Source organism: Cloeon dipterum, chromosome 2 (genome assembly GCF_949628265.1).
Source record: "Cloeon dipterum chromosome 2, ieCloDipt1.1, whole genome shotgun sequence".
In the NCBI taxonomy this organism is placed as follows: Eukaryota; Metazoa; Arthropoda; class Insecta; order Ephemeroptera; family Baetidae; genus Cloeon; species Cloeon dipterum.
Genome location: NC_088787.1, coordinates 37,264,349 through 37,288,843, shown reverse-complemented (window position 1 = coordinate 37,288,843; position 24,495 = coordinate 37,264,349). Strand labels below are relative to the sequence as shown.

Genomic DNA, 24,495 nt, shown 5'->3' with positions numbered 1-24,495 from the left:
AAAACCGCGGAAAAGCCATCCTATACAATAGGCGATAATGTTAGAATCCCTTATTATAAAAAAGTATTTCAAAAGAAATACCTCCAAGGTTGGACAGATGAGGTCTTTATGATTCAAAAGATTTTGCCAAAGAAATTTCCAGTATATAAGCTTCAAGATTCGAATGGACAAGACATTCTCGGTTCTTTCACCAAACAAGAGCTCGAGGTTGTAAAATGATATTGCTCGCAAAGTCAGATTCCTTCACAAACATATACCCCAATACGTACAAGAAATTTACTTTACTACTACCAAGAGAAATTAACGTAGGAAAAATCGCATTGGTAGATGCAAATTTGAAAAATCTTAAACCAGAGAGTTTACTATATATACAGGTTGTAGGAGTGAAAAGCTCATTCGTGTATGATCGTCATCTTCCACTCGTTTACGCCGGTACCGTAAACAACAACGGAACGATTAAAATAAAAAACCCGCAATTTGTAGAATTTGAATCAAATACGATACAGGAGCTCACGTTTATAATTCAAGCAGAATACATCAAAGAAGAAAAAGAAAGTGTTGATAGGGTTTCCCATCTCATTTTCAAGTTGAAATGATTCCTGACGCAAATAAATGCATTTCAATTACTTCTGCGCTTGTCGAACCGACGGTTAAAATCATTAAGAAAATTTCAAAGGAGTTGAAAAAGAAAAAGAAAGCGGTTCGAGGTGCCGGTTTGAAACGAAAGACAAAGAAAAAACAAAAGACGTCGATTGGTGCAGGTTTGAAACGAAAAAAAAAGAGGAGACACGTGATTGGAGCAGGCTTAAAAATGAAGAAAGGGTCTGCAAAATTGCATTATAAAAGACGCACAAAAGCAAAAAATGAGCAGTTGTTTTAAAAAATTCCAAGCAAAATGGAAGAATCTGTCATGCAAAAATACCGTCCTCTTAACCCGATCACTAGAGGAGGTAAAATATTGTTTTCAATTCCTAAACAAGACAATTTTTCGCTCGATTTAACTTCTGTGAAATTACTAGTAAAATTTAAGATCTTATCCGAGGATGGAACAGGTATCAAACCTGCCGCCTCAGAATACTTGTCTTACGAAAATTTAGCCTTATCCAGTCTTTTTTCAAGACTTGATTTATATATTAACGGAGTTTTAATATCCGCAACTCATCTAAATCATTTCATATCGCTTTTCGCGTTCACGCTCTCTAACGATTCAGAATTCAAAAGAACAATTTTAAGCACTGGTTACGATTACGATCCGCCAGGAAAAAGGGGGGATAAGAGTAGCTCAGCTCTCATAAAAAGAGGTGAAAATGCGGTCGATGGTAAAGAGGTTTGTTATATTGGTCAGCTCCAACACTCCTTGTTTCGACAAGAAAAAGTGCTACCTGGAAATTTCGAGTTCAATATCGTTCTCGAGCAAAATCCGGACAAGTTTTTTATTCTAACAAACAGAACAGACAACCCACAGGTGCATATAACGTCGTGTGAACTACTGGCGAGACATGTTAAAGTAGAAAGTTCTGTTAGAAATAAAATGCAAGAGATATTAAATAATTCAGTCTACAAAATAACAACAAAGTGCTCGGAAGAACAATTAATATTCCCATCGAATCTACAACATATAACAATCCAAATTTTATTATCGGAGTTCCTCCGCAAAAGCTTTTAATGTGTTTTGTTGAAAGTGACGCTTATCTAGGTAATTATGAAAAATCAGGTTATAGGTTTCTCCCTCATGGTCTAATTAATTTTAAGTTTACCTATAACAACATTCAACTTCCAAATTATAATTTACCATTTAATTTCGCAACCGGAGATGTAACCGAGTTGTACGATTATACCATTTCTCAGCTTGGATTAGACAGTCGAGGAGTTGGCATCGGTTTGAGTTTAGAAGAGTATAAAAGAGACGGTTTCTTTCTTGCACAAAATTTAGTCAAGGATGTGTCGATGAACCAATTTAATTCGTCTGGTATTATTGGGATAGATTTGCAATTTGCTGAGGCTACAAATAAATTAATAACACTCGTTATACTCATGCAGTACGATGACGCAGAATTACATCTAAGTAATAAAGAAATTAGAGTCCTATGAATTCAGACGAGGTTCAAAAATTGATACCATTTGGCAAATTTTTATCTCTCAAAGATCTGGAACGAGAGATTCCGACTTTTCCAGCTTATTACGTAATTAATATCTCACGAAAGCGTATAGGTCATTTTGTCGGTCTAGTTTTACAAAAACACGGAGAATTAATTATTGCATATTACAATGACAGTTTAGGTATGCCTCCCACGGTTAAGCAATTAGTTGATTTTATCAACAAATATGCACAAAAAATAATAAGTAACAAGTATCCTCAGCAGAGCGAAAAAAGTGTGTCATGCGGAAAGATTTCAATATTATTTTTACATCACATCAAGCAAGGTAAAGATGTGACCTTGTTCTACAAGGATTTATTACGCAATCATACGACTAATGAGGTGACCGTGACCCGAAAGCTGGAGGAAATCAAATAAAAAGCTCGAGTAATACAATTTTTACGATCATAAGCAATCATGTTTCAGCAGAGAGTATTTTATTTAAATTCTAGCTGTAGTAAAAGAATCGCTGTAGGATTTGATTTGCAAGATAATTTGTGTCCAGTTTTAATTTTAAAAGACGGTGTGAACAAGATCTATTTAACACCAGATATTTGGAAATGTCTATCGATTGAATGCGAGCGGATTAAAAAAAGTCTTGTTGAAAATAAAAATTTCTTATTTAATTTCAAAGATTGCGGTTTCTATTCGTTATTAACAACATGTAAGAGAGATGAAAAAACTTTATTGTATGTTAAACAGAGGAGTATATCAACCAACAGCGGATCGTATATTTACTTGGCGTTTACGTCAGTGCAAACTTTGTTTGAAATGTACGATTTAATTAATTCCTACCTTTCATATTTAATTTCGATCGAGGCCGAGGTTAATAAACTCTATATTCTTTACTTGAATTTAACCTCCAAACAGGATATAATTAATGTTGATGACGCAATTTCGAGAAAATTAATTTGTTACGAATTTCTCCTTGATTCAATGATAAAAAAAAGGAGGGCGAAGCAACCAAATAAAAGCGAAGTCGTGTGCGAAAAAACTGTCATAAATGAAAATGGATTCGCTGAGAACTTTCCCCATTACTGAGCAGCGAGAAATCAGCATTTACTTGGATGAAGAAACAAAAACCCCACATGTTCTTCTCTACGGATTTAGTAATTTCCATCAAAAAGTAAGACTACCGTTCTCTCAATTTCGCCACTGGGTAGAAAATGACGGATTCTTTACCATCTTCGACGAGACATTTAAAAAACATTGGGACATTGTTAAAATTTCAAATAGTAGCGGTGTATTTTATATTTCTCAACATGTCTTTGATTGTATTCAATTAATGTTACCAATCTTGGATCTTTATGTATTGAGTATAACCGATAAAAATTAAATGTGCTTTTAACAAAATAAAAAAATTAATCCTGTCTCTTGATTGTATTCGATTAATGTCGTCAATCATGTATATTTATGTATTAAGTTTATTCATGTGTGTTTATAAAAAAATAAAGAAAAAAAATTAACCCAAAAATGATTTTCATTTCTGGAAAAAAATTCCTCAATTAATTCTTGGAAAAAATCTAGGTAATGAATTCAATCTAATTTTTTTCAATTATAACATCGGTATATGACTGCACCTATTCATATCTCAAACATAAATTGCATAAATTGTTGAACGATATTTTGCTACAATCCCAAAAAAGCAGATGTCAAAGCGATTTAATTATTTACGTCTAATATATATCACAATTAAAATTAATGTATTAAATTGACCGACTGAAAATATGTAGTAAATAAAAATTATTTTTTATAAAATCGACATTTAAAAATATTTTTCCAGTTGAAATTTAAAAAAACAATATTCACATTTAATTTTATTAATTTGACTGTATTGAAAGCTTGAAAATATATTAATATTTCACTGAGGAGAAAATTTAAAAAAATTGAGTTTGGTGCGTAAACACACATCGATATGGTTGGTAAAAATGATCAGAAGTTATGGTAGGTGACAGGTGCACTTATTTACTAAATTAATATTTTTATATTAATTTATTTATAAAGAGAGAAATTTTGGAACATGCTAAACGGTTAATCTATCTGTGAAAAAATAATTACTTTATAACACTTGGTCTCAGACAGCTGACTGAATAACTTTGAAATTATTAAAAATGAGTTAAAAAATGAAGTCGTCAATCTTTGCCAAATTTTTTCATTATTTTTCGCATGGCAATTAATTTTCCTTTTGCATAATATTTGTAAAAATTGGAGTTTTGGACGCTTTTTTTATTTAATTTTTCATTATTCGACAAGAAATTTCATTTTTTAAATAACATATGCACAGATAATTCCACACGCGCTCAAATAATATTTTTGAGAAATAAACCACTTACCGCTTCTTATGATATCAGTGATACGTCCGTATGGTGTCTGTTAGCTCAAATTGTGGCGACAGTATTCTGCAGACGTTAAATAATTTAATAGTTGGCAAAGATTAAATAACCTCAAAAACACTGTGAAACACGACTATTGCGAATCTGATCGTTTCCCGCGTGAAAAAAGTTGGCGTCAGCGTTTTTCGATGAGCGCGTGCATCACGTTCATTAAGAGAAAAAATGATTTTAACGCTCTCCGCAATGCCATCGTGTGTGTATTGGATCAACTAGGTTTTAAAAATTAAAAAAGATAAATTGTCTCGTGACGTAAAAAAATAATAAAATACGTTGAATAGCTAATTTTCGTGTTGCTTGATTTTTTTCTGATATTCCCTACTATTATTTTTTCGATTTTAATTATATTTTAATTTGTTTAATTTAATAACTTCAAATTATCATCGTTCGAAGACGTATTTTTATTTCTGTGGTAGACATGATTGCAGCGTCATCTGCTGTGCGAATCGATCACTACTACTATTGCTTTTGCTTTTTGCCCGCAGTAGCGCTTCGCTCGCATCTAGTCATGCCTGTCGGTGATATAATTTAATTCCAATCTGGCGCGACAACGCTTTGGGTGTGTGCGGTAAGGAGACAAGGTTCGCTGCATCTAAAGCATTGCTCGCTATAGCATGTGTCTACACTCCTTTTCCAACACCGCACTTTCTATCTGAGTTTACTCGTCAGTGTCGGCATGGCGATTTTGAAGATGATGATGATCTTTTTGTGCGTTTTGACTGGTTTTGGGATGGTGTCATCGCTTGAGTTTTACAAAACTCAAGGGATGACACGTTGTGTTGCCAATGGGGATGAAAAACTGGACTTTGTGCCATCATCCGTTGCTGCTAGGAGCACCGCAATTGGACAGGTTTGTTTACTACATTTAATTTTTTTTAAAAAATTGATAATTTTTCTTGCTTAGATCGCATTGACAAACTGGCGTTTGAGCAGCATCTTACACACGGATGTCGATCTGAAAGCCTACTCAAATTCGCGCCTGTCAAACGGTAAGTTTTCAGTCATAAGAAAGTTCATTTTCATGTTGTGTTTTTTGGTTGTTTAGAAATGGGTCTCTACAAGGACGATGTTGAGCTGGGATGGACGTCTGAAATGTTGATGATGAAAGCAGCTACACAAGAGTCGTGGTTGAAAGTTGGTAGACAGACAATGCACTTTGGACAGGATGTAAGTTTTTTTGGTTTTTTTCAATTGTATTATTAATGTAAATTCCCATAGACCACGATTTGGCTGATGAAAAGTTCCGGCTATTGGAGTGTTTTGGGAGGTGAAACGTCCAAGATGCGCATCCGCCAAGATGATGATCGTGTCAGATTCAGCGGAATGAGAGTTTCTGATGGTAAAAATATTTAAGATACTACATGTAGTGATACATTTACAAATCAATTGATTAAAAATTTAATAATTTATCTCATTGATTTGAAACTTGATAATTTATTGAATACATGGAAGAAAAATATTTTACATGACTAAAATAATTTGCAAATTTTTGAGTTTACTCAATTTTCTAAAATATTATTTTATGCTCATTAAATATATCCAGATGTATGAAAATATTTTTCAAATTAATTGCACTCTTCAAATTTGGTTCAACAATTTAAAATAAAAATGTTACTTCAAACATTGAAAATTTTTAAAATATTTTACATGGTCAAAAATTTATCAAATAAGTTTAGAAATTGTTTGAGGTAACAATTAATGATCTAAAAATTTAACCAATGAAGATTAATTTTAATGAAGTGGCTGAAAATTTTTTATTTTATTAAAATTCAAATATTATGAAAAATATTATTTGATCAGTAAATTTATTATTTTAAAATTTAAGGAGATAAATGATTAAATTTACACGGTTAATATTTTGGTCAATTTTAAAATTTTTATGGTTTAATTTAATGATCTAAAATAATTAAAAAATGTTTCACAAATCCAATTAAAATATTTTACATTGTCAAATATTTTGCAAAATTAATTTGAGCTATATTAAATTATCTAAAAATTTTAACCAATGGAGATTATTATAAAGCGACTGAAATATTTTTTTCATTCTATTAAATATGATGAAAAATTATTTGTTCAATAAATTTGATATTTTTCAAAATTTAATTGATAAGACTTGATAAAATTTACGTGGTTAATATTTTCGTCAATTTTAAAAATTGATGGTTCAATTTAATTATCTAAAAAATATTTTAATTAAAAAAATGTTTGAAAACTCCAATTAAAATATTTTATATGGATCAAAAATTTAGCAAATAAGTTTTTAAAATATTTTTAACTATATTTAATGATCTAAATTATTTATCCAATGGAGATTAATTATAATGAAGCGACTGAAATATTTTTTCATTGTATTAAATTTGATGAAAAGTATTCGTTCAATAAATTTGATATTTTAAAAATGCAATTGATAAGTTTACACTTTTTTTATCACTTTTAAAATTGTTTGTTTAATTATCTTAAAATAATATTTAAAAATAAAAATGTAATTTTCAAATATCCAAAATTTTAATTGATTTATATTAATATTTGGATATAAATATTTGGAATGCTAAATTTATGAACATGTATTTGCTTATTAATTAATAATCAAATTTTAGAAAATATCAAAAATGCTTATAAATAATTAATGAAATTTTTTAATGCAAATAAAAAAGAGGGAATCAAAATATTTATGAACGATGAAATTTTTAATATTGAACGTTGCTAATGTTTAATCATCTTCCACAGCCCCTCTCTTTGTGTGGTATCCGTTCATGCCAAATACTGCTTTGAATGCTGACGCTGATGGTGTTGCATTTTTCGAGGCAACCGATACAATCGCGGCTGTGGGAGTTGAGAGTCCTACCGGCTTGATATGGTTTGAAGTAATGCTATTGTTTTTTTTATTTTTAATTGAAAAAATACTAATTAAAAAAAATGAATGTAGAATGATGTTCGTTTGAACAAGTTTCACGTGTGGAAGGGAAAGAGTCGACTGATGGTCAAAGAACGCATCCACAGCTTTGACAGCAGAGTGGTTGTGTACACCAACATTTTCAAGACAGAAAATGGTAAAGATTTTGAATAAATTTTAGATGGTGTCTAAAAAATGTTAATATAGATTTGGAATCTGGCGGTCAGCAAGCTGTAGGCTGTCGCAATTCAAGCACCCAAACAAGAAACATCACGACCGGTATTTATTTTTTCAACTAACATTTATTTTGAAAACTGATAATTTATTTTTAGATTGTCCCTGCTATGCGTGCAACGTGCTATTGTGTGTGTGTCGCGACTGCTTGCCGCTGTACAATATCCGTGAGTCATCGCATGAAAACGATATGTTTGCTTCCATACCGTCTTTGGAAAATAACTCAAACTTCACAGAAATGATTATGGAAAACTCAACTATCGCCACTATCCTCTCGGAAACGACCCCTACAAAGGTTGAAAATTCGACCACCACCACTGACCTCGCGGAAATAGATTCTATGGAAAAACACAATACAACCGATTTCCCCATTCTGGAAATGTCTACCGAGACAATAACCGATTCTTCGTCAATCGTTTGGGAAGAAACACTCGCGTTGGAAACGACTACATTCACTACGTTGTTTACGGAAACAACACCGCACCCCTTAGAGAGAAGCACCGAACCTATCACTTCTATGAAAGCTATCGTTCCGCCCCCACTTTCAACACACTCGTCAACCAAAATTCCAAATGTGACAAACGCGGCTAAAGGAGAACCAAATACAACCGATTTGCTCATTCTGGAAATGTCTACCGAGACAATAACCGATTCTTCGTCAACCGTTTGGGAAGAAACACTCGCGTTGGAAACGACTACATTCTCTACACTGTCTATGGAAACAACATCGCGCCCCTTAGAGAGAAGTACCGAACCTGTCACTTCTATGAAAGCTACCGTTCCGCCCCCACTTTCAACACACTCGTCAAGCAAAATTCCAAATGTGACAGAAGTGGTAAAAGGACATGCTATTATAGCAAATTGTGAAAATTGCAGCGAAGAAAACTCTAGTGTAGCGAGTTGTTGCGTGTCAACTAACACATCATCTGATTGTGTAGCTTGCGATCTGGTTGAAAGTAGTCTGACGAAAGAAATATCTTGCAAAAACTGTAGCGTCAATGCGAAAACCGATCAGAATATTGAAAGGTTTGACATGCACGTTGAGATGGTTAAAAAGCCACCGGTGTTGGCTAAAATTGACATTACCAACTCTACTCTAACGAAACATGTACAAAACGATGATCTGGAAAACATTGAAAGATTTGACGTCATTATTGAGATGGAACAATGGCCTCCGGTCTTATCAGAAATTTTTGTTGTCGGAAATGATGATCGCGCAAACGCAAGTTTTGTAAACACACATTTCGAATCAAAAAATGATGAAAAACCACCGCATTCAGAGTCATTGCAGGAACTGTCTCCGACGACAGAATCGAAACTTTTTGTCGGAAATGATGATCGTGCAAACGCTAGTTTTGTAAAAAAAAATGATCATTTTGTAAACGTGCATTTCGAATCAAAAAATTATGAAAAACCACCGCTTACAGAGTCATTGCAGGAACTGTCTCCGATGACAGAATCAGAACTTTTTGTCGGAAATGACGAGCGCGCAAACACAAGTTTTGTAAAAAAAGAACATTTTATAAACGTGCATGTGAAAGCGAAAAATGATGAAAAACCACAGCATACAGAGCCATTGCGGGAACTGTCTCCGACACCAGAATCAGAACTTTTTGTTGGAAATGACGAGCGCGCAAACGCTAGTTTTGTAAAAAATGATCATTTTGTATACGTGCATTTCGAATCAAAAAATTATGAAAAACCACCGCTTACAGAGTCATTGCAGGAACTGTCTCCGATGACAGAATCAGAACTTTTTGTCGGAAATGACGAGCGCGCAAACACAAGTTTTGTAAAAAATGATCATTTTGTAAACGTGCATGTCAAAGAAAAAAATGACGATAAAATTTCTAACACACCACCTGCAGAGCCGTTGCAGGGACAATCTCCGACAGACAGCCCGCTGAGGGGTACGACTTTGACGTCCTCAAATGACATGACGAGCACTCCACCACCAGTCAAAATGATTGACCAACAGTTCAAACACTTGCGTGGAATTTTGATTGGTTTGTTAAAGAGATAATCAAAAAATATGGAAATTTAATTATTTTTAATAGGTGTCTGCCTGTTGCTGACTGTCGCGTTCTTGCTTGCCTTTGGTTTTGGCGTTTACCAACAATTGCGTAAACAAACTCTGGCCAAGCGCTTTGTGGGTGACTGGGATGAAAGAGGTGAAAGATTTGAGGCGGACGAGATTGGTGGTGAAGGACGAGAGTTGACGGATCAAAATGGACAGGGGTCAGAAGAGAAGGTTGAGCAAATTGAAGTTGTTGTGCAAAGGGAGGCTGCAGACGTTCCCTTGTCCGATTCCGAGGATGAGAGTGGTAAGTCTCGTTGGGTTTAATTTTTGCATAGTATTTTAAATTATTGAATTCACATAGCTCCACCAAGCAAAAAAAGACGCAGAAGTCAGCGTCTGGCCAGAAAAAGGTGTTAAGAACACATACCTGGAAAAATTTGGGGAGTCCATTTCTTTGCGTCCAGAGGTTCAGAATGTTTAGTCGACACATGTTGATGTAGAAATGTCTGTCTGGTCAAAAAACATTTTTGCTTTTTTTTCGTTTCCCTGTATGGAGGGGGGGGGGGGATTTTTTAGTTTGACTGATATCCTCATAAGCTCTTGAAGAATATGTCTTGCCAATTGTGTTTTTGCATTTTGAGAGATTTATGTTCTATGCAGCTAGTTTTTTCCCTAATTAGTCACAAGTAATTTAGCATATGTTCAATTACCAATGGGTTGAAATTAAAGACGAAAAAAATTAACAGGACGTGTTTAATTTAGTAGAAAGTTGGTGAAAAAAAAATGCAAATTTGTATCTGTACATTTTAAGGAGCATGTGAAAGCAACAACTTATTAGTGCTAGATATAAGAAACATGCAAATTTGTGCTTTTTATCGCAATTTTCATTAATAATTATCTTTCAGGAAATAATGCTAATTAAAAAACTAGTTTAACCATGCGAATCGAACTCACATGTACGTTAATCTAGGCGTAACAAATGTTCAATCTTGGAATCAGAGATGTTGTAGCTGTGTTCAATTGACTATTAAGCAAAATTAATGATAATAATTGCTGGATCTCAAATATGAAATGCATATTTTCAATTGTAGGAATATATTAAAAATGGAATATGAAATACTTATAATATCGAAGTATATAAAATGGTAAGAATATATTTTTCTAATAAAGTCAAAGATAGATTTATAAATCTTGTGTTTTTATTCGCAAAAAAAAAACATTTATTTTAATTGATGGTTGTTTAAAAAAACATTAAATCTCAAAGTTGATTGTGAAATTTAAAAAGAGCTGATAGATTTCATAGTGTTATAGTGGGTTTTGCATTAATATAATGATCGTTTATACAAATCAAATATGAGTGTTTTAATCAAATACCTATATAACGTAAATATATACCTATTTTTATTCATGAATCGTGAGAGGTTTCTATTGAGTAACTTGAATGACACACATTTTTTGATACCTTGAATATCAACGATGATTAAGACAAACCTTGTAACAATTAATAATAACCTTGTAAAAATTTGGGTATAAGTAGCTCGGAGAGCAGACAGTGTCATTCGCTCACATCGCTTGCATAGTAAAGGAAGCATGCTTCTCACTAAAACATTCGGTGTTGTTCAGGTTGGAATTAATGAAATTGTTGGTGAAGATCGACATGGAACAATTCTTCATATTTATGTATGTTGTTTAATATTGCATGAGCGTTTAGATAAGTGTATTATTGACTTGAAATATCTCAAAGAATATGTTGATAATTCTGATAGATTATTGCATTTCATGGGTGAAAAAAGAAATTATCGGATCGGTGATTTTGTAGACCTTTCCTATAATACAAAACATGACTGTTACTATATTTACCGACGTGAAAATGATTTGAGTCATTCTAATCCAATCACGTTAACTTTGAATGAATTTAAATCGATAGTGGAAAATTTTGATGAAATATACAAATATTACAATTATTTGCAGCATAATATATGGAAAATTAAAGAATGCTGTTACAATCATCATGGTTCTAGAGCAAGCTTGGAGGAAAAATGTTCAAAACTTCTCGACTAAATTGTAGTTTTTGTGATTTAAAAATAAAAATAATCAAATGTGTATTTTTGACTTTTTCTTTTTTTATTTCCCAGTTTTCAATTGTGTGTTTGAGGGTTAGGTTGAGGAGGGGTAAGGAGGGGTTGGGGAGGGGTAAGGATGGGGAGGGTTGGGGAGGGGTAAGGATGGGGCAGGTTGGGGAGGGGGTTGGGGAGGGGTAAGGATGGGGAGGGTTGGGGAGGGGTAAGGATGGGGCAGGTTGGGGAGGGGGTTGGGGAGGGGTAAGGATGGGGAGGGTTGGGGAGGGGTAAGGATGGGGAGGGTTGGGGAGGGGTAAGGATGGGCAGGAGGGTCATCGTCAGGTACTGCACAAGGTCAGGTGCTGCAGAAGGTCGTCGTCACCCTTGATTAATTCAAGATGGCTGCTATACATAGGATCAAATGGGATTGTGGTGGTACAAACGGTATTTATTAGCTACTTACGTTTTATTTTAAAGCATGTACATATTATAACATTATATTAAGTATTTACATATAACATTTCATTTTAAAGCATTTTATAATGTTACATTGTAATTTTACATATAACGTTTTATTTAAAAGCAAGTACATATGAACACATTACATTTAGTATTTAAATATAACATTTCATTTAAAAGCATTTTAAAATGTTACATTGTACGTTTATTTTTACATTTTATTTAATAGCAAATACATATTAGAATATTACATTTATTATTTACATATAACATTTCATTTTATTAGGTATCTTAAAGTATTTACACATAACACTTCATTTAAAAGCATTTTAAAAGGTAACATTGATTATTTACATATAACATTTTAATTAAAAGCATTTTTAAATGTTACATTGTACATTTATTATAACATTTTATTTAATAGCAAATACATATTAGAATATTACATTTAGTATTTACTTTTTACATTTTGTTTCAAAAGCAGATTCAATTAATAAAATCATATTTAGTATTCTCATATAACATTTTATTTTATAATGTTACATAAGGTATTTACATATAACATTTCATTTAAAAGCATTTTAAAAGGTTACATTGAACATTTACATATTACATTTCATTTAAAAGCATTTTATAATATTACAATGTACATTCATACTTTACATTTTATTTAAAAGCAAATACATATTAGAATATTACATTTAATATTCACATATAACATTTCATTTTATAATGTAACATAAGGTATTTACACATAACATTTCATTTAAAAGCATTTTATAATGTTACATTATACATTAACATATTACATTTTATTATGAAGCAAGTACATATTATAACATTACATTTAATATTCACATATAACATTTCATTTTATTAGGTAACATTAAGTATTTACACATAACATTTCATTTAAAAGCATTTTAAAAGGTTACATATAACATTTCATTTAAAAGCATTTTAAAATGTTACATTGTACATTTATTATAACATTTCATTTAATAGCAAATACATATTAGAATATTATATTTAGTATTCACACATTACATTTTGTTTTAAAAGCAGATTCATATTTTAATATCACATTTAGTATTAACATATAACATTTCATTTTATAATAAAACATTAAGTATTTACACATAACATTTTGTTTAAAAGTCTTTTCTAATGTTACATTGTACATTTACATATTACATATTATTTAAAAGCAGGTACATATTAAAACATTGCATTTAGTATTTACAAATAACATTTCATTTTATAATGTAACATTAATTATTTACACAAACCATTTCGTTTAAAAGCATTTTATAATGTTACATTGTACTTTTACATATTACATTTTATTTAAAAGCAAACACATTAAAATGTTTTATTTAGTATTCACATATTACATTTTGTTTAAAAAGCAGATTCATATTTTAATATCACATTTAGTATTAACATATAACATTTCATTTTATAATTTAACATTAGGTATTTATTTATAGAGTACTTGACGGAATGTTTGCGGCATCTTTTTGTCTTTTTCCGCCGTCATAGGTGTCATTATTTCTTGGTTTGTGGCGATTTCAATGTGGATTGGTTGACCAATAACCCCAAAAAACAAAAGTTGAATAAGGTCATGCAGCAATTTCAGTTGTCTCCTCTGAACGGTGGTTTTGTGACGCGGTTTTGCAACTCTGCAAGAACTTCTGGTACAGCGATAGACTTGATTTTTGCAAATGGTGTTGATATGGACTCTACTTGCTATGCGGAAGAGAACTTTTTGTCGGATCATGAAAGTGTGTTTTGCCGTTTGAATCTCTCTCACGAGCCGTTGCAGGATTGGTTTAGAATGGAGCGGAATTTTTCTGAGCAACATATTGCGAGCTTTGCTGAGTTTTTAGGCGTGCAGGACTGGAATTTCTTGCAGACGGCAGAGTCTGCAAGTGTAATGTATGATATGTTTCTGGCAATTTTCATGATTGGTTTCGAGCGGTGTTTCCCACTCAAGAAAAAGCTGTACCGTGCAAACCAAGTAGGTAAAGTCCATCTATCTCAAGATACCAAGAATCGTAGGAAAGAGTTGAGACACTTTTCTAATATGATGAGAAGAACACCTAACTTGGCGTTGAAAGAGAAGCTTAGAAATCTTCGGAAGGTAAAGAAGTTTGAATATTTAAAACTTTTGCACTCTGAATTACAGCAGCAAAACAGTCGTTTAATTGAGGAGTCAGAAAATCGCACTAGGGCTGCATGGTCAGTAATAAACGCTAATATTGGTAATATTCGACAAAAAAGCTACGTTCTGGCAATGCAAGGCAATGGTGGAATTCTGACGGATCCTGAGGATATCGCTAAATTTTTGAATGAGGCGTTCATTGAGCCACCACCACATCAAACTGGACGTCCAGTTCAGAATTTGGAGCCTGCGGGAGAACGATTTCAACTCCTCCCCGTGGGTACTTTTGAAGTAGAACTGTGGATTAAACGTCTGCCGTCAAAGCGATCCAGAGGCTACGATGGTATTCCAATGTTTTTGGTGAAGCGTGTTGGTCCTGCTGTGGCTGCTCCTTTGGTTAAAATTATCAATGCTTCTTTTGAACAGGGCGAGTATCCCTTAGCTCTGAAGAAGGCGGTCGTAATACCACTTTTTAAGAAAGGAGACAGGAAGAATCCCAAAAATTATCGCCCTATTTCAAATTTGCCTGTATTTTCCAAAATCCTTGAAAATTGTTATCTAATGCGACTCATGAATTACTTGCAGGAGAATCAGTTGCTTCCGCCTTCGCAGCATGGTTTTATAAATGGTAAAGGTACTACGACGGCGTTGTTTGAATACGTGAGATCTTTGGCAGAGGCTTTGGATAAAAATCAAAAGGTGCTTGGGATGTTCTTTGATTTGTCGAATGCATTTGGGACAGTTTCACCCGAATTGATATTGAGAAATTTTGAGCACCATGGGGTGCGAGGGTCTCCACTCCTCTGGCTCCAATCTGCCTTCACAGACCGATTCCAGTGCGTCAAGCTTGAGCGAAGAGATGGCAAGTGGGAGCGTGAAATTTTTTCAGACTACTTGCCAGTTTCGCGAGGAACTCCACAAGGAGGAATTCTGTCTCCACTTATGTTTGATTTGGCAATTTTTGATTTGGCAGTTCGTGTAACGGCAGATTTTCTTGTGAGCTACGCGGATGATGCGAGCTTGTTGATCTGTGACTCGCGTCCGCAGGAGTTGGTGCCGAAGGCAGGCGTTGCAGTGGAAACGATGCGGGACTACTGTGCTGAAAATTTCTTAAGGATGAACGTCGACAAGACAGTGGTAATTTCATTCAGAAAGCCAGGTTCCCGACTTGTAGCAGATAATCTGAAGGAGTTGAGTTTGAACGGTTTCCAGGTTTCGTTGGCGGCAGAGGTTAAAATTCTAGGTCTCCGTTTCACAGCGGATTTTTCCTGGAAGCGTCATGGAGAGTACGTCGTTGAAAAGCTGCACTCAGCGACGTTTATGGTGACTTCGCTTTTAAAAATTGTTGATTTCAAACAAGTGCTTAATGTGTACTATGCTTTCGCGTACTCCCATCTCCAGTATGCTGTGATTTTTTGGGGTTCATGCCCCAAAGTACGTCAGGAAGTGTTTGTTGCGCAGAAGCGTCTCATTCGGGCGATGGCTGGAGTTCGTTATTGGCGCTCTCCTGTGCCGCTTGAGTCAGCGAAACCATGGTTCGAGAAGTTTGATTTGTTGCCTGTCTTTTCCATATTTCTATTGCAATGTTGCAAATTTGTGCGTCGTCATCATCACTATTTTCAGCTAGTTAGGGAGGTGCACGGATACAACACTCGCTCCAGAGATAATTATTTTGTGCCCTCCCAGGTGTCAGCGGCGGCTTCTCGAAATCCAAAAATTTACATGCTAAATTTGTATAATAAACTTCCTGAGCAGATTCGGGGCGAGCAGCAGTTAGACGAATACGAAAAGCAGTTAAAGAATTTTGTTTATGCTAACAAATTTTATACTTATGATGAATATCTCAATTTCAGAGCATCAAATGTAGCAAAACACACACACTCGCTTGTTACACAAACATAACGAAATGTTAACACTATGTTTCTTCTTTATTGTTATTAATTATTTTGTTGTTTAAGACTCATTTGTAAATGCGCGGACAGAAATGGAGAAGCTTCGATTTTTGTACCGCTGTGTAATGCAAATAAAGGAAATTAAATTAAATTAAATTAAATTAAATTAAATTAAATTTACACATAACATTTCGTTTTAAAGCATTTTATAATGTTACATTGTAATTTTACATAATACGTGTTATATTTAAATACTAAATGTTATGTGTTAATATGTACTTGCTTTTAAATAAAACGGTATATGTAAAATTACAATGTAACATTATAAAATGCTTTTAAATGAAATGTTATATGTTAATACTAAATGTAATGTTATAATATGTACATGCTTTAAAATAAAACGTATTATGTAAAATTACAATGTAACATTATAAAATGCTTTAAAACGAAATGTTATGTGTAAATACCTAATGTTAAATTATAAAATGAAATGTTATATGTTAATACTAAATGTGATATTAAAATATGAATCTGCTTTTTAAACAAAATGTAATATGTGAATACTAAATAAAACATTTTAATGTGTTTGCTTTTAAATAAAATGTAATATGTAAAAGTACAATGTAACATTATAAAATGCTTTTAAACGAAATGGTTTGTGTAAATAATTAATGTTACATTATAAAATGAAATGTTATTTGTAAATACTAAATGTAATGTTTTAATATGTACCTGCTTTTAAATAATATGTAATATGTAAATGTACAATGTAACATTAGAAAATACTTTTAAACAAAATGTTATGTGTAAATACTTAATGTTTTATTATAAAATGAAATGTTATATGTTAATACTAAATGTGATATTAAAATATGAATCTGCTTTTAAAACAAAATGTAATGTGTGAATACTAAATATAATATTCCAATATGTATTTGCTATTAAATGAAATGTTATAATAAATGTACAATGTAACATTTTAAAATGCTTTTAAATGAAATGTTATATGTAACCTTTTAAAGTGCTTTTAAATGAAATGTTATGTGTAAATACTTAATGTTACCTAATAAAATGAAATGTTATATGTGAATATTAAATGTAATGTTATAATATGTACTTGCTTCATAATAAAATGTAATATGTAAATGTATAATGTAACATTATAAAATGCTTTTAAATGAAATGTTAAGTGTAAATACCTTATGTTACATTATAAAATGAAATGTTATATGTGAATACTAAATGTAATATTCTAATATGTATTTGCTTTTAAATAAAATGTAAAGTATGAATGTACATTGTAATATTATAAAATGCTTTTAAATGAAATGTAATATGTAAATGTTCAATGTAACCTTTTAAAATGCTTTTAAATGAAATGTTATGTGTAAATACCTTATGTAACATTATAAAATAAAATGTTATATGAGAATACTAAATATGATTTTATTAATTGAATCTGCTTTTGAAACAAAATGTAAAAAGTAAATACAAAATGTAATATTTTAATATAAAATTGTTATTAAATAAAATGTAAAGTATAAATGTACAGTGTAATAATATAATATGCTTTTAAGTGAAATGTTATATGTAAATACTAAATGTAATATTCTAATATGTATTTGCTATTAAATAAAATGTTATAATAAATGTACAATGTAACATTTAAAAATGCTTTTAATTAAAATGTTATATGTAAATAATCAATGTTTCCTTTTAAAATGCTTTTAAATGAAGTGTTATGTGTAAATACTTTTAGTTACCTAATAAAATGAAATGTTATATGTAAATAATAAATGTAATATTCTAATATGTATTTGCTATTAAATAAAATGTAAAAATAAACGTACAATGTAACATTTTAAAATGCTTTTAAATGAAATGTTATATTGAAATACTAAATGTAATGTGTTCATATGTACTTGCTTTTAAATAAAACGTTATATGTAAAATTACAATGTAACATTATAAAATGCTTTAGAATGAAATGTTATATGTAAATACTAAATGTAATGTTATAATATGTACATGCTTTAAAATAAAACGTATAATGTAAAATTACAATGTAACATTATAAAATGCTTTAAAACGAAATGTTATGTGTAAATACCTAATGTTAAATTATAAAATGAAATGTTATATGTTAATACTAAATGTGATATTAAAATATGATTCTGCTTTTTAAACAAAATGTCATGTGTGAATTCTAAATGTAACATTTTTATATGTGTTTGCTTTAAAATAAAATGTAATATGTAAATGTTCAATGTAACCTTTTAAAATGCTTTTAAATGAAGTGTTATGAGTAAATACTTTATGTTACCTAATAAAATGAAATGTTATATGTGAATATTAAATGTAATGTTATAATATGTACATGCTTTAAAATAAAACGTATTATGTAAAATTACAATGTAACATTATAAAATGCTTTAAAACGAAATGTTATGTGTAAATACCTAATATTAAATTATAAAATGAAATGTTATATGTTAATACTAAATGTGATATTAAAATATGAATCTGCTTTTAAAACAAAATGTAATGTGTGAATACTAAATACATATAATATTCTAATATGTATTTGCTATTAAATGAAATGTTATAATAAATGTACAATGTAACATTTTAAAATGCTTTTAAATGAAATGTTATATGTAAATGTTTAATGTAACCTTTTAAAATGCTTTTAAATGAAATGTTATGTGTAAATACTTAATGTTACCTAATAAAATGAAATGTTATATGTGAATATTAAATGTAATGTTATAATATGTACTTGCTTTTTAATAAAATGTAATATGTAAATGTATAATGTAACATTATAAAATGCTTTTAAATGAAATGTTATATGTAAATACCTTATGTTACATTATAAAATGAAATGTTATATGTGAATACTAAATGTAATATTCTAATATGTATTTGCTTTTAAATAAAATGTAAAGTATAAATGTACAGTGTAATATTATAATATGCTTTTAAGTGAAATGTTATATGTAAATACTAAATGTAATATTCTAATATGTATTTGCTATTAAATAAAATGTAAAAATAAACGAACATTGTAACATTTTAAAATGCTTTTAAATGAAATCCCGCATAAAAAAATATAACCCAGGAATATCCGGAATAATCTTAGATTAATCAAAATTTACCCGAAAAAATTAATCCAAAAAAATGATACAGGATGAATACTGTATTAATCGAGATTAATCTATGAAGGTTTAAGATCAATCTAGAGATTAATCTAAAAATATATCCTCAGATTATTCTTTGGATCATTCTGAGATTAATCCAAAAAAATAATTTTTGGAATTTTCTTAGAATGAATCTAGATTAACCTTAAAATGTTTTAAAGTTAATCTAGAGATTAAATTACAAGAATATCCCTAGAATAATCCCAAAGGGGAAATTTGAATATAGTTAATAGAATATCCCCAGATTATTCTATGGATCATTCTGAGATGAATTCTCAATATTTTTTTAATGTTCCTAGAATATTCTTTAAAAAACCCCTAAAAGAGAAGAACTTAGATATTTTTCTTACAATTAAAAATATAAAAATAAGTATGAAACATAATTTAATCAAGAAAATGAACTGCCATACTGTTAAATAGTTTGAAATCGTTATCACAAAAATTATTTTTTCTCGCAAATATTTTTTAATTAATGCGATGGATTCAATTTTTATATTAAAACCTAACAAATTTTTCATTATCTTAACACAAAATTATGATGCCTTTATTTTTCAAAGTATCTGCCCAGATTAAAAAGGGTAAAAATCATAAATGCGATTGAATAAATTAATTTCTTAACACAAGGAGTCTTAATTAATGCTACCGACAAACGGGCCAATTTGAATAAAAAATCAGAAGGACAAAAAAGGGTTAAAAGGGCGATTTTAGTGTGCGCGTGGTAGCGGCGGCTGCACATGCATGCACGCACTTGCATGGAATGCCTGCTGCCTGCCTCTGTTGTGGAGCGGGGGAGGGGCGACGGGCGGTGGCAGCAGGACTTAGGACTAGCGAGCAGCAGCAGCAGCAAGAGACCAACAAAATCCTGCTTCGCTCCCTTTGTCTAACGCGTCAACGGTCAACCGCCGTTCAAATCGAAGTTATTAACGGACGCAGGACGCCGGACGCCGTCAATAAGGGACATCACGGACGTCCCGCGGACTCGGACGGATGGCCTGGGATCTTACGGTTAACAGGGTAAGTCTCATTTTATAGATTAGCGTCCAAAGAAATTAGAACAGATCGCGCAACTTTGAAATCCAACGGATTTATGGTAAAATTACACTTTTCGCTGCTACTTGTACGGTTTTCGCCACCAATATTTTGATATGGGATCCTCTCCAGTCCCAAATGTTCTTAATTAGAACCTCATAAATAAGTTTGGGTGGCGGAAACTGTAAATCGGTGATGAAAAATATAATTTTTCCATGTAAATCGCGGTCGCTTTTTTTGTACGCATACGAGAATTTGTATTACACATTCTGATTCAATTGGCTTCGCATGGAAAATGGAAAAATATTTTGCATGAACTTGACATACTTCTACCTTCCATTTTCCAAGCAAAGCTGATTGAAAAAAGCTTTTATTTATTTTTTTCTACGAGTCGCTCCCTTTTTTTAGCTTCAAGCCGTCCGCAGATGTTTTGCACGACGGGAAAAGATACAATCGTTTAAGTTCTGCAGTTTGGGCTTCAAGATTGGCGGTGCTGGCATCGAATGAGAGAAAATTTTGTACCTGATATGATGAAAAACCAATAAATTTTAAAAATTTAACTAAATAAGTTTGTAATTATTTAAGTAATTCCCAATTAAATCGCAGTTATAACATATTTTGAAATATTCTAGGAACAATCTGAAGTAATTTTAAAAATAACTTAGGGATAATATTTGTCACACTTAATATTGACCTTAAAATAATATTAGATTAACCAAAGAATGTTCCAGGATGATCAAAAAAGAATAATCCTATGTAAAGATTTGATACGCTAAATATTATTCCCAGATCAATCCAAAGATTAATCCATAAGTATATTATGAGAATGTTCTAGGATCATTCTTTAGAGCTTTTTGAAACAAACCCCGGCAGAATAATCCTGGAACATTCTAAGGATATTCTCTTAAATTAATCTACGGATTAATCCAGTATCACGATAAACCGTATCATAAGTTCATATATAATTAATTTTTTAGATTAATCCTGGGCGAAATCGGTATATTCTTAGAACATTCTCAGGTGATATTTTTTTATGCGGGATGTTATATTTAAATACTAAATGTAATGTGTTAATATGTACTTGCTTTTAAATAAAACGGTATATGTAAAATTACAATGTAACATTATAAAATGCTTTTAAATGAAATGTTATATGTTAATACTAAATGTAATGTTATAATATGTACATGCTTTAAAATAAAACGTCCCGCATAAAAAAATATCACCTGAGAATGTTCTAAGAATATACCGACTTCGCCCAGGATTAATCTAAAAAATTAATTATATATGAACTTATGATACGGTTTTTCGTGATACTGGATTAATCTGTAGATTAATTTAAGAGAATATCCTTAGAATGTTCCAGGATTATTCTGCCGGGGTTTGTTTCAAAAAGCTCTAGAGAATGATCCTAGAACATTATCAGAATATACTTATGGATTAATCTTTGGATTGATCTGGGATTCATATTTAGCGTATCAAATCTTTACATAGGATTATTCTTTTTGGATCATCCTGGAACATTCTTTGGTTAATCTAATATTATTTTAAGGTCAATATTAAGTGTGACAAATATTATCCCTAAGTTATTCTTAAAATTACCTCAGATTGTTCCTAGAATATTTCAAAATATGTTATTACTGCGATTTAATTGGGAATTGTTTAAATAATTACAAACTTATTTAGTTAAATTTTTAAAATTTATTGGTTTTCCATCATATCAGGTACAAAATTTTCTCTCATTCGATGCCAGCACCGCCAATCTTGAAGCCCAAACTGCAGAACTTAAACGATTGTATCTTTTCCCGTCGTGCATAACATCTGCGGACGGCTTGAAGCTAAAAAAAGGGAGCGACTCGTAGAAAAAAATAAATAAAAGCTTTTTTCAATTAGCTTTGCTTGGAAAATGGAAGGTAGAAGTATGTCAAGTTCATGCATAATATTTTTCCATTTTCCATGCGAAGCCAATTGAATCGGAATGTGTAATACAAATTCTCGTAAGCGTACAAAAAATGCGACCGCGATTTACATGGAAAAATTATATTTTTCATCACCGATTTACAGTTTCCGCCACCCAAACTTATTTATGGGGTTCTAATTAAGAACATTGAGGACTGGAGAGGATCCCATATCAAAATATTGGTGGCGAAAACTGCATAAGTAGCGGCGAAAAGTGTAATTTTACAATAAAACCGTTGGATTTCAAAGTTGCGCGATCTGTTCTAATTTCTTTGGACGCTAATCTATAAAATGAGACTTACCCTGTTGACCGCAAGATCCAGGCCATCCGTCCAAGTCTGCGGGACGTCCGTGTTGTCCCTTACTGGCGGCGTCCGGCGTCCTGCGTCCGTTAATAACTTTAACTTAGAACGGCGGTTGACCGTTGACGCGTTAGACAAAGAGAGCGAAAGTCTCTTGCTGCTGCTGCTCGCTAGTCCTGCTGCCCGTCGCCCCTCCCCCGCTCCACAACTGAGGCAGGCAGCAGGCATTCCATGCAAGTGCGTGCATGCATGTGCAGCCGCCGCTACCACGCGCACACTAAAATCGCCCTTTTAACCCTTTTTTGGTCTTCTGACCTTTATTTACAAATTTGCCCGTTTGTCGGTAGCATTAATTAAGACTCCTTGTGTTAAGAAATTAATTTATTCAATCGAATTTATGATTTTTTACCTTTTTTAATCTGGGCAGCTTCTTTGAAAAAAGGCATCATAATTTTGTATTAGATAATGCGAAAAAGGTTTAGGTTTTTTTATTAAAATTTAATTATCGACTTAATTAAAAAATATTTCCCAGAAAACTATTTTTGTGATATTATTTAACAATATGGCAGTTAATTTTGTTGATTAAATTATGTTTCATATTTAATTTTGTGTTTTTAATTGTAAGAAAAATATCTAAGTTCTTCTCTTTTCGGGTTTTTAAAGAATATTCTAGGAACATTAAAAAAATATTTTGAATTAATCTCAGAATGATCCATAGAATAATCTGGGGATAATCTATCAACTATATTCAAATTTCCCTTTTGGGATTATTCTAGGGATATTCTTGTAAATTTATCTCTAGATTAACTTTAAAACAATTTAAGGTTAATCTGGATTCATTCTAAGAAAATTCCAAAAATTATATTTTTGGATTAATCTCAGAATGATCTAAAGATAAATCTGAGAATATTTTTTTAGATTAATCTCTAGATTGATCTTAAACATTCATAGATTAATCTCAATTAATACAGGATTAATCCTGGATCATTTTTTTGGATTAATTTTTTCGGGTAAATTTTGATTAATCTAAGATTATTCCGGATATTCCTGGGTTATATTTTTTTATGCGGGAAGTTATCGATTTCCTTTCATACGACTGAATAATATTACGAAGATTGATGGAATTCTAAGAATGTTTGACCAAAACTATCGATTCCCGTTATTATAACCGACCGAACCTTAGAAGATTGATGGAATACCAAGAATGTTTGACCAAAACTATCGATTCCCGTTATTAGAACAGACCAATCTTTCGAAAATTGATGGAAGTCCAAGAATGATAGACCAAAACTGTCGATTCCCGTTATTAGAACCGACCAAACCTTAGAAGATTGCCCACCAAGAAATGAGACGTCTCTGGGTCGTTCAAAACCTGTCTCGTCCAAAGGTCCTGGAGACGTACCATCTGAAGGATTTTGACCGTACCCTGGTACGTCCCTGAGTCATGTGTGGCGGACGAGTCAAATTTGAGACGAGACGAGTCCGACCAGTTAGGGACATTTTCGGACCACCCCGGCCCGCGCGGCCCGGCTCCACCCCCGCGTCCCAGCTGGGCCCCTAAGCCTCTTTGGGCCTTCTAAATGCCTTTAGTGGCCCATAGGGACTAATAGTGACCCACGATTGGGCTCGTTTTCAGCTAGACCTAAATAGACGGAAAAAAGACGTACCGAGGACGTTATTTTACAAGTCAAGAAAAGTTTGAGACGAGACAGGAAAAAGAGGGCTCATGGACGTTTTTCTTGTCTCGTCTCAATC

General features: G+C 31.9%; 1 protein-coding gene and 2 long non-coding RNA genes across 3 annotated transcripts; 2 read left to right on the top strand and 1 right to left on the bottom strand.

Annotated features, from left to right (window-relative positions):
- The first annotated feature begins 4,263 nt into the window (after positions 1-4,263).
- Positions 4,264-10,234, top strand: LOC135937757 (uncharacterized). The gene is made up of 10 exons (XM_065480985.1): positions 4,264-5,378; positions 5,433-5,517; positions 5,574-5,695; positions 5,747-5,867; positions 7,256-7,392; positions 7,455-7,578; positions 7,629-7,700; positions 7,754-9,661; positions 9,713-9,979; positions 10,037-10,234. The coding sequence occupies exons 1-10, from the start codon at positions 5,205-5,207 to the stop codon at positions 10,090-10,092; spliced, it is 3,066 nt and encodes a 1,021-aa protein (XP_065337057.1). The 5' UTR covers positions 4,264-5,204; the 3' UTR covers positions 10,093-10,234.
- Positions 10,235-19,444: 9,210 nt separating this feature from the next.
- On the top strand, positions 19,445-21,047 carry LOC135936622 (uncharacterized). Its single transcript, XR_010574347.1, has 2 exons — positions 19,445-20,464; positions 20,888-21,047. It is a non-coding gene; the product is annotated as an uncharacterized LOC135936622 (long non-coding RNA).
- A 1,110-nt stretch (positions 21,048-22,157) lies between these two features.
- Positions 22,158-22,882, bottom strand: LOC135937063 (uncharacterized). The gene is made up of 2 exons (XR_010574439.1): positions 22,741-22,882; positions 22,158-22,317 (listed from the first exon to the last, which is right to left on the bottom strand). It is a non-coding gene; the product is annotated as an uncharacterized LOC135937063 (long non-coding RNA).
- Positions 22,883-24,495: the final 1,613 nt, after the last annotated feature.

Excerpts from the sequence above, each read along its gene's own strand:
- LOC135937757 (XM_065480985.1), top strand. The coding sequence starts at position 5,205 with ATGGCGATTTTGAAGATGATGATGATCTTTTTGTGCGTTTTGACTGGT. Across the intron at positions 5,379-5,432 it reads GGAGCACCGCAATTGGACAG|ATCGCATTGACAAACTGGCG; the intron begins GTTTGTTTACTA and ends TTTCTTGCTTAG. Across the intron at positions 5,868-7,255 it reads CGGAATGAGAGTTTCTGATG|CCCCTCTCTTTGTGTGGTAT; the intron begins GTAAAAATATTT and ends CATCTTCCACAG.